The sequence below is a fragment of the Lithobates pipiens genome, unplaced genomic scaffold (assembly GCF_037356315.1).
Source record: "Lithobates pipiens isolate NorthernLeopardFrog02 unplaced genomic scaffold, aLitPip1_a1.2 Scaffold_24, whole genome shotgun sequence".
NCBI classification, from domain to species: domain Eukaryota; kingdom Metazoa; phylum Chordata; class Amphibia; order Anura; family Ranidae; genus Lithobates; species Lithobates pipiens.
Genome location: NW_027507786.1, coordinates 5,234,989 through 5,252,641, shown reverse-complemented (window position 1 = coordinate 5,252,641; position 17,653 = coordinate 5,234,989). Strand labels below are relative to the sequence as shown.

The window sequence follows — 17,653 nt, the reverse complement described above, 5'->3', positions numbered from 1 at the left end:
TATCTGGGAACTCAACTGACACTATCACTTAAAAAGGCATAGTAAATAAAGCAATTAATCAGACATCCACCAAACATTCACCTTCAGTAAATGTTTGGTGAAAGTCATGTTCACTGGTATATAAATATGCCGCTTGAAGTGTATGTAAACCCCAAATGTATTTTTCAGTATGTTTGGCATCCCATCTCACTGTATACAATTGTTTTAAGCAAATATTTATTTTGTTTGTCTGTTGCAAAGTTTCATACTTGGAGCTCCTGCTGGTAACATCCCTTCCAATTGCAGGCTGACAACATTAAGTCAGCAAGGTTGTCAGCCTGTCATGCCAGCTCCTTCAAATGGCCACCTCTCTGTCTATATGATAGACTTGATAGGTAGCAAAAATGTCCAATTGAAAGAGCTTGCACAGTATCCTGCCAATGTTGCGGCTAATTGAGAGGTAGTGACTTGGGGGTCTATTTTATAAAAAGCAGCATTTTCACAGCCATTGCAAATAATCCCTGTAATGTGTCTAATATGTGTATTTCTTATAATCACCAGCGCCATCTAGTGGCCATAATGCAGTATTTTCCTTATTGAGGTATTTCAGGGAACGTACTGAATTATGACCACTAGATGGAGCTGACAATCATAGGAAACACACATATTAGGCACATCATGGAGATTATTCACGAGGGCTGTGCCAATGCTGAGGCATTCGTACAATGAATGTTTTATAAATGGATAGATTTGTCAGTCTATAACAGTAAAAAAAAAAAACAAAGTGCTGTTACTGGCAGGATCCCCCAAAAAACTTGTCAGATTCAGAATAAAAACAATAGATTCAGCTAAAAGTATTTGTTTAAGAAAACTGTATAAAGTGTAATGCAATGGCAAATATACTCAAAATATAAATAAAGATTTTGGGTTTAAATACACATGCAAATTGAACGAAATGTCCTTTTTTTAAGGGCTTAATGCCTGTATTGTCAGCTCCATCTAGTGGCTAAAATATATATATTGTTTTCTGAACTGCCTCCATGAGAAAATATACCACTAGGTGGAGCCAATGATACAAGAATTAATCTCTTAGAAAAATTACGGTGACATTTTGTGCAGCTTGCAATAATGCTCCTCACATTCGTGCAACAAATGTTTCATAAATAGGCCCGTCTGCAATTTCTGCTATACTTCATACACACTAAACAAGGATTCTTGACTATTAACTGTACCTACAGCTACCTACCAACATTTCATTCATATTCACAAAGTTATGACAACCATTGTGACTTTATAAGATCAGCTGCAGATTATAGGTCCAGTAATGTGCAAAATAATATAATTTTTTGATGTTGCAACCACTGCGCCTAAAAATCTGGAAACCCAACTGGCATTGCCAATGAGCCGTTGGCAATCTTTTATATACTTAATCAGATATCTAGCAAATGCCGAAAAAAACTAAAAATTGTTCACCTGCATCTAGTACATCAGATACTTAGAAAAATTCTACAACATGCGCAAACACTTGACATATTTAAAGAGAAGTATACCTTAAATACTACCATACGTTAAATAGAAGCCAATGGGACAAGTTGGTGAGGAGCTTCAGATCGGGTCTGATCACTGATGTGCATTACACAGAAATAAGATATTTAGGCTCGGATATCGGCAATATATAGATAAGGTATGGTTAGATCGGGGGGGGGGGGGGGCACCCGCAACACCCAACTATAGATGAAACATGTATTGCAGCTGCAGTATCTGTTTACTTAACACACATCTTAGTGTAGACCTGATCTTACACCTGGACGTTGCTACAGTTCTCCAGAATAATAAAGGAAGGTCATAAATACTATGTATAGGAGTTAATGATTTTCCTGCTTAATATGTTTGCAGGTAAGGTGGAGGAAAAAGCTTTAAACTCAAGCTGGAGAAGCAGCAGGACTGCAGAGCAGCAGATGAACTGCCGTAACCTTCTTAGCCCGTCTGCAGACACGATCACCCATAATCCCAAGGCAGTCTGGTGAGAAAATGTTCTAGCCCTGGCGGAAGGCGGGTCGGAGATCCAGCCCAAGTTACGCGTTCTTCTTACTAGATCAGTGATGGCGAACCTTTTTGAGCCCGAGCGCCCAAACTGCAACATAAAAACCAACTTATTTCAAAGTGCCAACCATCGCCATGCAGCAGATGGCACATCTCCATCACAATGTAAACTTCGAGCGCATGTTATGTATTATGTATTGTAGGTTGGTCAGCGTGGGTCAGGTAGGTCAGTGTGTGTCAGGTATGTCAGGTAGGTCAGTGTAATGGTCAGTGTATGTCAGGTAGGTGAGTGCAATGGTCAGTGTATGTCAGGTAGGTGAATGTAATGGTCAGCCTGGGTCAGGTAGGTCAGTGTATGTCAGGTAGGTGAGTGTAATGGTAAGTGTATGCCAGGTAGGGTTATTGGCAATTTATTTACTTTGTTATTTTATTTTTCAGTTTTTAATGTTAAACGCTGCAACATCCTGAGTAAACTCAAGAGAGCGAAACATGTTAAGAAAAATACAGCATTTCTTTGTACAAATTGGTAACATGTATGGATATCTGTGATTTTGTACCAGTTTTGTACTTCAGTATCTGATATGTGTGTTCACATTTCTTTCTAATAATGTTTTTTAACATGCATTTGTGCTTTAAAATAAAACTTTATTCATTCTATTGTTGGCATGTGACTGCTCTGCCTTTATAACAGGTACCGTTTAAAAGTCCCGGGGGTTGGTTACCCTCCAGCCCCTTCATTCCTTTCCTTCTATCTTTAAAACGTATATTTTGGGATGTGGTACCACCTCGTTTTTGATCAACTCATCTATTCAATCCTTTTTCTGTATGCCAGGTAGGTCAATGCGCATCAGGTAGGTAACACACACCACCCCCCCCCCCTGGTGCTGGGCTCAGACTCCGGGCCGAAGCCCCTGTTTTTTTTGCCACCTAGCAACGCCCCTGCATGTGGCACGGCTCATCACCGGCCGCTCTGGCCTCATCTTTGGGCTTGCTCACCAATGGAACCAAGTGGCTGCACACAGGCAAACAAACGCCCCTTTCTCCTTCCGCACCAGTCAATTGGTTGTTCATTCCCTGGCCGAGGGAGGTGATTGGCCATCCTGTGAGTCGGTCCCACAGCACTTTCTCCAAAGAGTTGTCTGCTGAGCCAAAGTGCTGTGCATGTGATCCAGAGGAGGTAGACTGTGCCGGGACAGCGCGGGGACACTGGGCACTTTATCCTCCTTGTGAAGTGTGGGGAGCATTTGTGTGCCCGGAGCTTCTGCGTGCCCACAGAGAGGGCCCTGCGTGCCTTAGGTTCACCATCACTGTACTAGATGATCTTACAAAATTATGTTCTGAGATTAAAGAACCATCCATTTAGATTAAATTCAAAAATATTTGAGCTATTAAAAAAAAACAAAAAACTTATGGGTTGAGCTGCTATTCTAGTACTTTTTGGAAAGTTTGCCACCTTTTGGGTCTCCAGTTGAATGGCAATGAGACCCGGTAAATGGTGTAGACAGGTTGGGCATCTACATTAGAATATTATAATAATATGAAGGACCATTGTTTTATAGGAAGCCTGTATTAGAAGAACATGATGCCCCTGCCTTCTGTACTTTCTGGGTCCCGGACATGGACCAAATATTTAAAAAGTCAGAGTTAAAGTGTATATCCAGCCAAAACTTTTTTTTTCGTTTTGGATGGATAAGGAAGGATGGAGAACCCGGTCAGGTTTTTGCAGCTATTCTGGGCTTGCGACCTGTAGAGCGGATGGCAATGGATTTTGGCCAGCAAAAGACCAATGAGCGCTTTTCATCGGAAAATGCGACCGTGTGTATGCTCCATCAGAATTTAGCTGGCTAGAAAAAATTTGATAGCAGGTTCTCAATTTTCCAGATGGAAAAAGTTTCTAACGTAAATTCCGATTGTGTGTATGCAATTCCGACTCACGCATGCTCAGATTCAACTACGAGATGGAAGCTATTGGCTACTGGGTATTGAACTTCCTTTCTCTAGTCCCGTCGTACGTTTTGTACGTCACCGCGTTGTTGGCAGTCGGAATTTGGTGTGACCACGTTTAGGCAAGACAGTTTGAGTGGAATTCCGATGGGAAAACCATCAGAGGTTTTCCAATGAGAATTCCGATCGTGTGTACGTGGCATTATGCCGCGTACACACGAGCGAATTGTCCGGCGGACTTTCTACCGAACGGACTTGGCCACACATGGACACACAGAAAGTCCGGCGTTTGCTAGTGCGATGACGTACAGCACATACGACGGGACTAGAAAAAGGAAGTTCAATAGCCAGTAGCCAATAGCTTCCTTTTTCGTACTTGCTTCTGAGCATGCGTCATTCTTAGTCCACCGGACTAGCATACTGACTAACGTATTGTGCGCTGAAACCCAAGTACGGCGGAAAGATTGGAGTGCAAAAATACTTTCTAAGTCTGCCGGACTTTACGCTGGAAAAGTCTGCTGAAGCCCACACACGATCGAATTGTCCGCTGAAATGCGTTTCGGCGGACTAAGTATGCCGGACAATCTGATGGTGCGTACGCGGCATTAGAGAGATTTCCCCTCATATTCTGACCCATTGACAACGTTTTAGTATACGTGGTTTAGAATTCACAGAATACACTGTGTTGTCATGTCAAAGAGGAAACCCTGATAAAGGGGGAGCGTTTGAACACGAAACGAGTCGGCTCGCTTATTCTACTAATTAGTCAATAAAAATTAATTTTGGATCTATGATCATTGATGTGAAGCCCTCACTGCTTCTTACATATTTGAGATCTTCATCAGGACCCCTCGCCTTTTGGGGGTGCTTTGGTATATGTCTCATCAAAGTGTTTCATTTTAATTAATGATTCTGGTCATCCACAACACTGGCTATCACCTTTTGCTTGTCCCCACCTCTTTTTCTATCTGCCTGTTTCTGTGGCAGATTTTCCAGTGAAACTGCTGTCAACGGGACAGGAAGTGAGGGTAAATCTCTCTAGTGGAGCCTTGGGTAGCACTGAAATCCCAACAAAGGTTCTAACCCTTTGCCACTCTATCCAAAAGTAGAAAAAAACGTTTTTGGCTTGACATAGATTTTGAAGCAGAACACCTCATCAGCAAACTTGTTTCAGGTGAAGGACTCAGTAGAAGCCATTGGGTTAGCATGACAGCCAGAAAACTGCCATCTTCAGAAGGACAGGTCAACAATGGAAGCCGTTATACAGTACATCTCTAGTTACAGGTGTTCTTTGAATTTAGAACCTGTAAAGTGGACCATTACACCTCTTTTTTTTTATAACTTTAGCTCATTGCATCCTCACCTACACACTGCCTTCCCCCTCCCGCCATATGGAAATAAAATCTAGAATTGAAACGGTTTTCCTTTATAAATATTTTTAGGCCCTTCCACTGTACTACTTCCTTCTTTCTTGCCTAGGCAGGATTTAATCATACTGCCAATGGGATATTCACATAATATATACCAGAAGGCTGTAGAGTAGACAATAACGCTGATCTACTGTGGGATTTACCTGTTCTTGCTATAGCTTGTGTACTTATTGCATCATACCCATCCTCTGATGCTGCAGATAGAAAGACAATAGGTAAATAAAATGGCAGCCAGCTAGATCTCCACATGCGCATTTGCAAGATCTAGTAGTGCAGTGTCAGGGAGCCAACTGTGAAAGAGCAGAAGTGACAGCTCCCAATACTCCAAGATGAAAAATTGAGGTATGGGAGGAGCTAGAGAGGAGTAATCTTCAGCTGTAAGCAAGATACTGGTGGAGTTCATAGAACTTGTAAGTAGAGAGGATCGTGAGTAACCCAAATAGGAGACAAGCCCCCAATGACATAAGATGTGACGAAATGCGTTGGTCGGAGCCGACACTTATGATGTCACCACACATTATGGAACCAGGAAACGGTTCATGTTTTATCACAGGATTTATTTTTACAGAGCTGTTGAGTATATATTCTTCTGAGAGTAGGCTATCTTTGTTTTTAATTAAATTTGAAAATGGTTTTACACTAAGTGGAGCGCCTGGCTCTTCCGTTTTGTCTCCCCGTGTAACACCTTCCGCTTACTGCTGGATGTTCCTAATGATTTTAAGCGAATGTTGACTTCTCTGTTTTAGAGGGTCAGTTTATTGCAGTAAGACTCTTTGTTTGGTACTTGGTGAAGGTTTACAGATCGGTGCTTGAGGATGGTTTGAAGACGTTTCACCTATCACTTGTTGCTCACTTCATTGTCAGTTTGATGCTTGGCAAGATGTAAATAATGTGTTAAACACCGAGGACATTTGCTTGACATCACATGGACACTATTTCTTTCGATTTTTTGATATTTATGTACAATCGGTTATATTTTAGCACAAAACTTGAGATATATATATATATATGTATGTCCTAAAGAGGACCTTCCAACAATCTTCCAGAATTCTAGTTGAGGTTCTACACTAAATGTTAGTAGTAGGGATGAGCTTGAGTACGGTCTGAACCCATCAAGCAGCTGTCAGTGTGCCGTACCAATGAGCTTGGGCCAATCCAGTTTGGACCAAACCCAGGTTCATCCCTGTTTGTAAGTATGTCTTGTAATGTACTAACATTAATTGTAGTGCCTAAATTACAACTTTGGTGGATGGTTGGGAGGTCTTCTTTAGAGTATACTGAATAGAATTACATTTTCAGTACTGATGTGTTTACTCTACCCAAAGGGGTACTTGGTTATGAATACATTCTGGTAGGGCCCCTTTTAGACAGAGCTCACGACCACATTGAATGTTTCTACTCCCACATTGGAGTCACACTTCTCCCATGGTAGCCACAATGTTCCCTCTACATTCTCCATTATCCCCTCTCATAATGGAAGTGGAAGAGTCTTCTGGGATTAGAGGAACAAGGCTCCCACCACCATCAACCCCCGAGAGATATAAGAGAAGGGGCGATTTATTCTACCATCCACTCTCCGGAATGCTATATCACCTCAGCGGGAAGCAACCAATAAAATATTGCTTATGAAGGACCACTTGGGATGGGGTGACCCATTGCAAAAGGGGGGGGGGGGGCTCTGTAAAGGGATTAATGCTTTAATAAGGTCGGGAAACACTCACCTAAATTATCCAGATGTGGGATTGATTTTCTAAAACTGGAGAGTGCAAGCTTGTTCTATTCAGCTTCGACAATAATAAAAAATAAAAAATAAAAAACTGGAAGCTGATTGGTTATCATGCAGAGCTGCACCAGATTTTGCACTCTCCAGCTTTAGTAGATCAACCCCAATCTGTCCTTTGAAATCCACATCAAGCCACATACTGGCTTATTGTGCAATACAGCATGGTTAGGCGACCTTGGACCGCCAGCTGTGGTGAAACTACAAATCCAATGAGACGTTGCAAGAATGACAGCCGCAGACATGATGCTGCCCAGAGGCAGATGCATAATGGGATTTGTAGTTTTATAACAGCTGAAGTGCCAGGGTTGCCTACCCCTGCCATACATCTTCAGCCTATTGCAAAAACCCAAAGCAACCAATTGGCAATTTTTCATTCTTGTGACTGCACCAGACTGAGGAATTCAGGTTGCTAATCGGTTACAGCACAGTGCTTTACCATTGCATCAGAATTGCTCCTCATTCTGCCTTAGTAAATCTGTGCAGCAGTTCATAAATGGTTAAATATTTATTTTTTAGGTATATGGAATTGTATATGGAACTTAACCTGTGTTCATTATGGATCATAATAATTTCACCTTCTACATGTTTACTTTGTTGCATTTTTTGCATTATTTAATAATTCATATTTAATTGACTTGTGTATCAATAGATACATCTATAAATATATTTATAGATAGATAGATAGATAGATAGATAGATAGTAGGCTAGATACAGAAATATGTGTGCCTATATTCTATCTACTAATAATTTCCCTTAGGATAAATAAAGTATTCTGAATATGAATTATCTATAAGTAATTAATAGATGAAGGGAGATAGATAGAGAGATAGATAGATAGATAGATAGATAGATAGATAGATAGATAGATAGATAGATAGATAGATAGATAGATAGATAGATGAAATATGAATTTCTATATTCCATCTAATTATTATTAAGTTCCCTTGCGATTAATAAAGTATTCTGAATCTGAATTATCTATAGGCAATGAATAGATGAAGGGGTAGATAGATAGATAGATAGATAGATAGATAGATAGATAGATAGATAGATAGATAGATAGATACAGAAATATGTGTGCCTATATTCTATCTACTAATTATTTCCCTTAGGATTAATAAAGTATTCTGAATATGAATTATCTATAGGTAATTAATAGATGAAGGGAGATAAATAGATAGATACATAGATAGTCGGATAGATAGATAGATAGATAGATAGATAGATAGATAGATAGATAGATGAATTTCTATATTCCATCCAATTATTATTAAGTTCCCTTGCGATTAATAAAGTTTTCTGAATCTGAATTATCTATAGGCAATGAATAGATGAAGGGGTGGATAGAGATAGATAGATAAATAGATAGACAGATAGATAGATCAATAGATAGATAGATAGTAGGCTAGATACAGAAATATGCATGTCTATATTCTATCTATCTACTAATAATTTCCCTTAGGATTAATAAAGTATTCTGAATATTAATTATCTATAAGTAATTAATAGATGAAGGGAGATAAATAGATAGATACATAGATAGTCGGATAGATAGATAGATAGATAGATAGATAGATAGATAGATAGATAGATAGATAGATAGATGAAATATGAATTTCTATATTCCATCTAATTATTATTAAGTTCCCTTGTGATTATTAAAGTATTCTGAATCTGAATTATCTATAGGCAATGAATAGATGAAGGGGTAGCTAGAGATAGATAAATAGATAGATAGATAGATAGATAGATAGATAGATAGATAGATAGATAGATAGATAGATAGATAGATAGATAGATAGCACAGCAAAAAAAAAAAAAGTATATATCCATCCCATCTATTACCACTTATCACAAAAAATAAAACCATCTATATTGAAGAATGAGTTCCATGAAGGCACGGATAGAAGAAAGGAGTCCACCTACCTCATTGTTCATATGGTTGTCATCAAAGTTGGTGTTCATGGAGTCAAAGGACTTGACTCTCCGGGGTCTCTCGGCGCGGCGGGTGTACATGCCTCTCTCCGCTGGGCTCTGGAGGGGTAGGTGCTCGCTGGATGCTGCTGGTCCTGAGTGCTGGTGTCACTGGGTGCTTACTGTCACCCTGCTGCCAGCTACAAGTATTTATACTGAGGAGGGGGGAGGGGACAGCCTAATCCTTTTCCAAAAGCAAATGGAAAAAATGGGAGAGATCAACGTCAAAGGTGACATTAAGTGCATCCCCTTACTATTTGAAGTGGGGGGGGGGGGGACAGGGAGAAAAACAGGATGACGACATTCACTCCGAAAAGTGAGAAAGGAGGATGTTTTGGAAAAATATTATTACATTATTAATGAATTGGATTAAAGACCAATAGAACACATAGATGCAAAATTATTGGTAGATAGATAGATAGATAGATAGCTAGATAGCTAGATAGATAGATAGATAGATAGATAGATAGATAGATAGATAGATAGATAGATAGATAGATAGATAGATCTAATAATCTTTTATATGCTTGGGACAAACGTATATATATATATATATAATGGAATAGACTGGACTACTTAGTATTTCTCTGCTGTCACTCTTCTATGTTTTTATGAGAGATAGATAGATAGATAAATAGATAGTTAGTAGAATAGAAGATAGATAGATAGATGGATGGATGGATGGATGGATAGATAGAGAGATAGATAGATAGATAGATAGATAGATAGATAGATAGATAGATAGATAGATAGATAGATAGATAGATAGATAGATAGATAGAAGGCCCCTTTGTTCTCTCAGTGTCAGGTCTTATTGGAGAAGACACTATTATCACCCCTGGGGGGGGGGGGTCTCATCCCTGACTCATTAATACAGATCCGTGGTCGGTCATATCTCAAAGTGACTCCATTTTTGGACATTTTTAGGCCAGTGTCGGACAGACGGCTCACAGACGATCAGAATGTCATCTCTGGAATTTTTTATTGATTTTGCTCCACCACCTTATTTCTGAGACTCTGAAAGGCAGCAGCTGTCCAGATGACGGATCCCATTCATGGAGCTCTCCACCATCACAGGTGCTGAAACTCCTTCCAGAAGATCTCTCCCGGCAGAAAAGCACAGAATAGAACGTCTGCCTACAGCTTTCCTAAGTGGAAAGATAGATAGTAAACCAGTAAAGGTTACACGGCAGAACACATTGCAGCTACATTTAACAAGTCAGGAACGGTTGGCTCAGTTATACTGGTCTTGTTGCTGGATTTTTTATTCTATAATAACCACTTGAATATTATCCGTCAGGAAGTCTAAAAAAAAGGTATATTTGTTGCAAAGTTGAAGTTCGCAGGGCCGGGACAAAGTGTGGGCAAGAGGGGACGGATGCCCTGAGCGCTATGGTTTACTGGGTGCAGGATCTTCTAAGCTTGTACATCATGAACGGGGGTGGGGTCGCTGTTTGGCATCTTTGCCCTGGGCGCTGTGCGACCTTGTCCCAGCACTGGAAGGTCGTATGGGTTGACACTATTTGCATGAAGTTTGAATGTTAACACTGTGTTCATGGGTATTCCGCCAAGTACTTAATGTTCTGTTTCAAATGCCACTTTATGCATTGACTCGTTAAGCCCCATACACACTATCAGTTTTTCTGCTGAGTTTTTCCTTCAGCTTTACCAAAACCATGTAGTGAAGGTCCTGCCTGATTGCATACACATTGAAACCCCTAAGGTTTGACCTCATATTATATGGTTTTGGTAAATCTGAAGGAAACACTGGGGCTTTAGACCCAATCTGTCTGGACAGTATGGTCACCTGCTGACTTGGCACCATACACGGGCAGCTTATCTCCTTAACCAGTTCCCGACCGGCGCACGCCAACGTACATCGGCAGAATGACATGGGCAGGCATATTGGCGTACAGGTACGTCCAGTTTTAAATGCCGCCCTGACATCGGCCCTTGCCGGTCGGGACCCCCGTGAGTCCGGTCGCGGGTCCCGCGGACTCGATCGCCGTGGGGATACCCGCGATCGTCTCACGGGGCGGCTGAACAAGGAGATGCGGTTGTAAACAGCATCTCCCCGTTCTGCCTAGCAACAAGTGACGCTGATCTCTGCTCCATGTGATTGGAGCAGAGATCAGTGTTCACTAAAACAAAGCCCAGCCCCCAACAGTTAGTAACACGCCCCTAGGAACACTTAACCCCTACACTGCCACCCCCTGGTTAACCCCTTCACTGCCAGTGTCATTTACACAGGAATCAGTGCATTTGTTTAGCACTGATTGCGGATACCCGCGATCGTCTCACGGGGGCGGCTGAACAAGGAGATGCGGTTGTAAACATTTATATAGCAGTGATTGCTGTATAAATGACAATGGTCCCAAAAATGTGTCAAAAATGTCCGATGTGTCCGCCATAATGTCGCAGTCACAATAAAAATCGCTGATCGCCGCCATTACTAGTAAAAAAAAAAAAATATTAATAAAAATGCCATAAAACTATCCCCTATTTTGTAAACGCTATAACTTTTGCGCAAACCAATCAACAATCGCTTATTGCAATTTTTTTACCAAAAATATGTAGAACACGTATCGGCCTAAACTGAGGGAAAATTTATTTTTTTATATATATTTTTGGGGGATATTTATTATAACAAAAAGTAAAAAATAATGAGTTTTTTTCAAAATTGTCGCTCTATTTTTGTTTATAGCGCAAAAAATAAAAAACACAGGGGTGATCAAATACCACCAAAAGAAAGCTCTATCTGTGGGGAAAAAAGGACGTCAATTTTGTTTGGGAGCCACGTCGCACGACCGCGCAATTGTCAGTTAAAGCGACGCAGCGCCGAATCGCAAAAAGTGGTCAGGTCTTAAGCCAGCAAAATGGTCCGGGGCTGAAAGTGGTTAAAGTGAAACTTTAGGCTCCAAAATGAAAATGGGTGAACAGACAGGATTTTTAATGCAGAAGAGACCTGCTAACTGCAGACCGGATGATGCTTTTCAAGTTTCTTGACGCGTAAGAAGACAATAACTTTCCTAAGCCCTGTCTCTGCTAGGAACTGACAGAGACTAAAGGTACATTTAAGTTAAATCACTGATGTATATAAACCATGCTAAACAGCTCATTTATTGCTGACCAAAGCAAGCAATCAGCTTTCAGCTGTCATTTTAAAAGCCTGTGTTTAATATTGAACCAGCAAACTGATTGGTTGAAATGGGAAACAAGAAGTATTTCCTTTAGCCCACACTTCATATTGTACTTTCAACATTTCTGCATTGTCAGGGTATTGAAAGACAAGGAAGCGTGTTAAAGGGGACAGGTGGCTGAATTTGTGGGGTCATGCATGTTGGTGCACTGATGGATAGTGGGGTCATGCATGTTGGTGCACTGATGGATAGTGGGGTCATGCATGTTGGTGCACTGATGGATAGTGGGGTCATGCATTTTGGTGCACTGATGGATAGTGGGGTCGTGCATGTTGGTGAACTGATGGATAGTGGGAGTCGTGCATGTTGGTGGAATGGTAGGGAGTGGATAGCCTAAGTTGGTGCAGTGGTGATAATGGGGCCATTTACAGTGCTAGAGAGTGGGGGGTCATGTATGTTGGTGCAGTGGTTAGGAGTGGGTTCATGTATGTTTGTGAAATAGATATCAATCTGCGCAATCTGAAATAATAATAAAATAAATATATGCAATTAATAATGAAAATAGCTGCTTTCACTAACAAGTGCTCTGATTTCACTTAAATACAAAAAAACATAAATAGTGCTGCGCTATCATTACAATTATATAATCAGTGGTGATGAATCTATGTAACCTCCTGAAGAAGTCAATAAGCAGACGACACGCGTCTAGGGGGGCAGAGCTTGCGTACTGACGTCACATCACCGCCATCTCGAGACCTTTTGTGTCTGAATGTGTTTGCAGCTTATAGTGCCATCCTTGTGAGTTTTATTATTACCCTTTTTTTTTATGAGAATAAACTTTTTAAACGGAGAGCACTAGATTTTGCCTTACTTCTTTTACATTCTTATCCTATTTGGCAAGACAATCGAGACATACGTCCCATAGGATCAGGTTTCTTGGAGGAAGGAGGTTGATGATCAGTGCCACACCAGTCATCTCTATTATCCCCAGAGGGGAACACTGCTGATTTAGCTCAGATGTGAGGTGAGCATCCTGTGAAGCTGGTGGTTTAGAGCACAAGAACTTTGGATTCTTTGCACCATTGATTTTGTTTGCACCATTGATGTACTGATGTTTCTGAATTCACTTCAGTCAATCATCGAAAATATCATATGAACTTTTAGTACTTAATTGCTCCTATTTATTATGCTTTTATACTTAATAGGTTACATAGTTTCATCACCACTGATTATATATAGTATCTCACAAAAGTGAGTACACCTCTCACATTTTTGTAAATATTTTCTTCTATCTTTTCATGTGACAATACTGAAGAAGTAACACTTGTCTAGAATGTAAAGTAGTGAGTGTACAGCTTGTATAACAGTGTAAATTTGCTGTCCCCTCAAAATAACTCAACACACAGCCATTAATGTCTAAACCGCTGGCAACAAAAGTGAGTACACCCCTAAGTGAAAATGTCCAAATTCCAAATTGGGCCCAATTGGCCATTTTCCCTCCCCGGGGTCATGTGACCCGTTAGTGTTACAAGGTCTCGGGTGTGAATGGGGAGCAGATGTGTTAAATTTGGTGTTATCGCTCTCACCCTCTCATACGGGTCACTGGAAGTTCAACATGGCACCTTATGGAAAAGAACTTTCTGAGGATCTGAAAAAATTCAGAAAAATTGTTGCTCTACATAAAGATGGCCTAGGCTATAAGAAAATTGCCAAGACTCTGAAACTGAGCTTCAGAAAGATGGCCAAGACCATACAGCGGTATAACAGGACAGGTTTCACTCAGAACAGGCCTCGCCATAGCTGACCAAAGAAGTTGAGGTCACGTGCTCAGCGTCATATCCAGAGGTTGTCTTTGGGAAATAGACGTATGAGTGCTGCCAGCATTGCTGCAGAGGTTGAAGGGGGTGGGGGGTCAGCCTGTCAGTACTCAGACCATACGCCGCACATTGCATGAAATTGGTCTGCATGGCTGTTGTCCCAAAAGGAAGCCTCTTCTAAAGATGATGCACAAGAAAACCCGCAAACAGTTTGCTGAAGACAAGCAGACTAAGGACATGGATTACTGTAACCATGTCCTGTGGTCTGATGAGACCAAGATAAACTTATTTGGTGTCAGATGGTGACATGTGTGTGTGGGGGCAACCAGGTGAGGAGGACAAAGACAAGTGTGTCTTGCCTACAGTCAAACATGGTGGTGGGAGTGTCATGGTCTGGGGCTGCATGAGTGCTGCCGGCACTGGGGAGCTACAGATCATTGAGGGAACCATGAATGCCAACATGTACTGTGACATACTGAAGCAGAGTATGATCCCCTCCCTTCAGAGACTGGGCTACAGGGCAGTATTCCAACATGATAACGACCCCAAATACACCTCCAAGACGACCACTGCCTTGCTAAAGAAGTAAAGGTGATGGACTGGCCAAGCATGTCTCCAGATTGAAACCCTATTGATCATCTGTGGGGCATCCTCAAACAGAAGGTGGAGGAGCGCAAGGTCTCTAACATCCACCAGCTCCGTGATGTCATCATGGAGGAGGGGAAGAGGACTCCAGTGGCAACTTGTGAGGCTCTGGTGAGCCCAAGAGGGTTAAGGCAATGCTGGGAAATAATGGTGGCCACACAAAATATTGACACTTTGGGCCCAATTTGGACATTTTCACTTAGGGGTGTACTCACCTTTGTTGCCAGCGGTTTAGACATTAATGGCTGTGTGTTGAGTTATTTTGAGGGGACAGCAAATTTACACTGTTATACAAGCTGTACACTCACTACTTTACATTGTAGACAAGTGTCATTTCTTCAGTGTTGTCACATGAAACATTATAATAAAATATTTACAAAAATATGAGGGGTGTACTCACTTTTGTGAGATACTGTAATTGTAATAATAGCGCAGCACTGTTTATGTTATTATGTATGTTTGTTATGGAGAGTTGGGTCATGTATGCTGGAACCTTAGTGAACAAACAGGATCATGAAGGCCAAGGAGTTGTGGAGAAGTTTAAAGCAGGGTTAGGTTATAAAAAATATCCCGAGCTTTGAACATCTCAGGGAGCTCTGTTCAATCCATCATCCGAAAATGGAAAGAGTATGGCACGACTGCAAACCTACCAAGACATGGCCGTCCACCTAAACTGACCTGCCGGGCAAGGAGAGCATTCATCAGAGAAGAGCCAAGAGGTCCATGGTAACTCTGGAGGAGCTGCAGAGGTCCACAGCTCAAGTGGGAGAATCTGTCCACAGGACAACTATTAGTCGTGCTCTCCACAAATCTGCCCTTTATGGAAGAGAAAGGATCTCACCGCTCCAGGAGCACACATGCAGGCTGTAAACTGTCTCTTTGGATGGAAAGCCAGAGGGGCCGGCTATTACCACTAGCAACAGACGAAAAAGAAGCTCTGGACTGCCGCACTCTTCAGAAGACCACTTACTTTTATTGGAAAATCACATCACAGCTCAACAAACACAGCAAACAAGGATTTTTCCTTGTTCGCTGTGTTTGTTGAGCTGTGATATGATTTTCCAATAAAAGTAAGTGATCTTCTGAAGAGTGCGGCAGTCCAGAGCTTCTTTTTCGTCTGTTGCTTTATTGAACAGTGGCAAGAAGAAAACCATAAGAAGTCTTCTTTTCAGTGCGCCGAGAAGCAATGTGGGGGACACAGCAAACATGTGGAAGAAGGTACTCAGATGAAACCAAAATCAAACTTTTTGGCCAGAAAAGCAAAACGCTATGTGTGGCAGAGAACTAACACTGCACATCACCCTGAACACACCATCTCCACTGTGAAACATGGTGGTGGCAGCATCATGTTGTGGGGATGCTTTTTTTCAGCAGGGACAGGGGAGCTGGTCAGAGTTGATGGGAAGATGGATGGAGCCAAATACAGGGAAATCTTAGAAGAAAACCTGTTCTGAGTCTGCAAAGGACTTGAGACTGGGGCGAAGGTTCACCTTCGAGCAGGACAACGACCCGAAACATACAACCAGAGCTACAATGGAATGGTTTAGATCAAAGCATATTCATGTGTTAGAATGAACCAGGCAAAGTCAAGACCTAAATGCAATTGAGAATCTGTGGCAAGACTTGAAAATTGCTGTTCACAGACGCTCTCCATCCAATCTGACAGAGCTTGAGCTATTTTGCAAAGAAGAAGAATGGGCAAAAATGTCCCTCTCTAGATGTGCAAAGCTGGTAGAGACATCCCCAAAAAGACTTGCAGTTGTAATTGCAGAGAAAGGCGGTTCTACAAAGTATTGACTCCGGGGGGCGCCATACAAATTTTCCCACACTTTTCACATATTTATTTGTACAGAATTTTGAAAATCATTTATAATTTTCCTTCCATGTCACAATTATGTGCCACTATGAGTTGATCTATCACATAAAAAAACAATAAAATACATTTGCGGTTTTGGTTGTAACATGACAAAACGTGGAAAATGTCAAGGGGTATGAATACTTTTTCAAAGCACTATATAACTGTCCCTTACTCTATCCAAAAAGAAAAAAAAAAAAGAAATGCTACCTTTACTTTAATGATTATTTGGGCTAATAATACTCATAATAATTGTATTGAAATATTATCTCTTAAAAACTATAAAATAGTCAGATTAGTTTCTGCAAACCAGTGAAATTCCTCATAACCAGCGCGAACCTGCGTCACTTCCCCAATACGTGATGATGAACACATAAGATCAGGAAACACTATTGTGTTTTTATGTGTTTCGTAAAGCAGCAACTGCGTGAAACAGTTTACACTGTTCCAGGCTTTTGTCTCCAAGTATAAAGTCAAGTGGCTAAACATAGTGCGCACTGTATGATTGTACTGTACTGACTGCACTTGATCAAACAAACGTCAGAACGTTATTGTCCCATGGAGGAAATGTATCAAGCCGAATACAGGCAATATATTTACACAATGCAGAGTGAGTGCGATCAAGTCCTTCATTCAGCTGGCGCTGAAAGTTCGCTTCATGCTTAGTTATAAACTTGAAGGGCTGCAAGAGAGAAGCTTCTGTGTATTTTTCTAACCTAAAAAACGATTTAAAGAATAAACTAGTGTAGTGGTGGAAAACATGGTCATGCATGTTGACGCAGGGGTGGAGAATGGGGTCATGTATGTTGGTGCAGGAGTGGAGAGTGGGGTCATAGATATTGGTGTAATAGTGGAGATTGGGGTCATGCATGTCGGTTCAGTGGTAAAGAGTTGAGTCATGTATGTTGGTTCAGTGGTGGAGAGTGGGGTCATCTACTGTATTTTGGTGTAGTGGTGGAGAATGGGGTCATCTACTGTATATTGGTGTAGTGGTGGAGAATGGGGTCAATTATGTTGGTGCAATGGTGGAGAGTAGGATCAT

General features: G+C 41.1%; 1 protein-coding gene across 2 annotated transcripts in view; it reads right to left on the bottom strand.

Annotated features, from left to right (window-relative positions):
* The window catches only part of TPH1 (tryptophan hydroxylase 1), a 35,385-nt gene extending 26,123 nt beyond the window's left edge, over nucleotides 1-9,262 (bottom strand). Inside the window, exon 1 of one of the 2 annotated variants that reach the window (XM_077453541.1) lies at nucleotides 9,107-9,262. In XM_077453541.1, coding sequence (XP_077309667.1) covers nucleotides 9,107-9,196 — 90 coding nt within the window. In that variant the 5' untranslated portion in view covers nucleotides 9,197-9,262. Of the gene's footprint in view, nucleotides 1-1,529; nucleotides 1,608-9,106 lie in introns of those variants that run through there. The other variant, XM_077453542.1, reaches the window with a different exon arrangement.
* Between the last annotated feature and the right edge of the window lie 8,391 nt (nucleotides 9,263-17,653).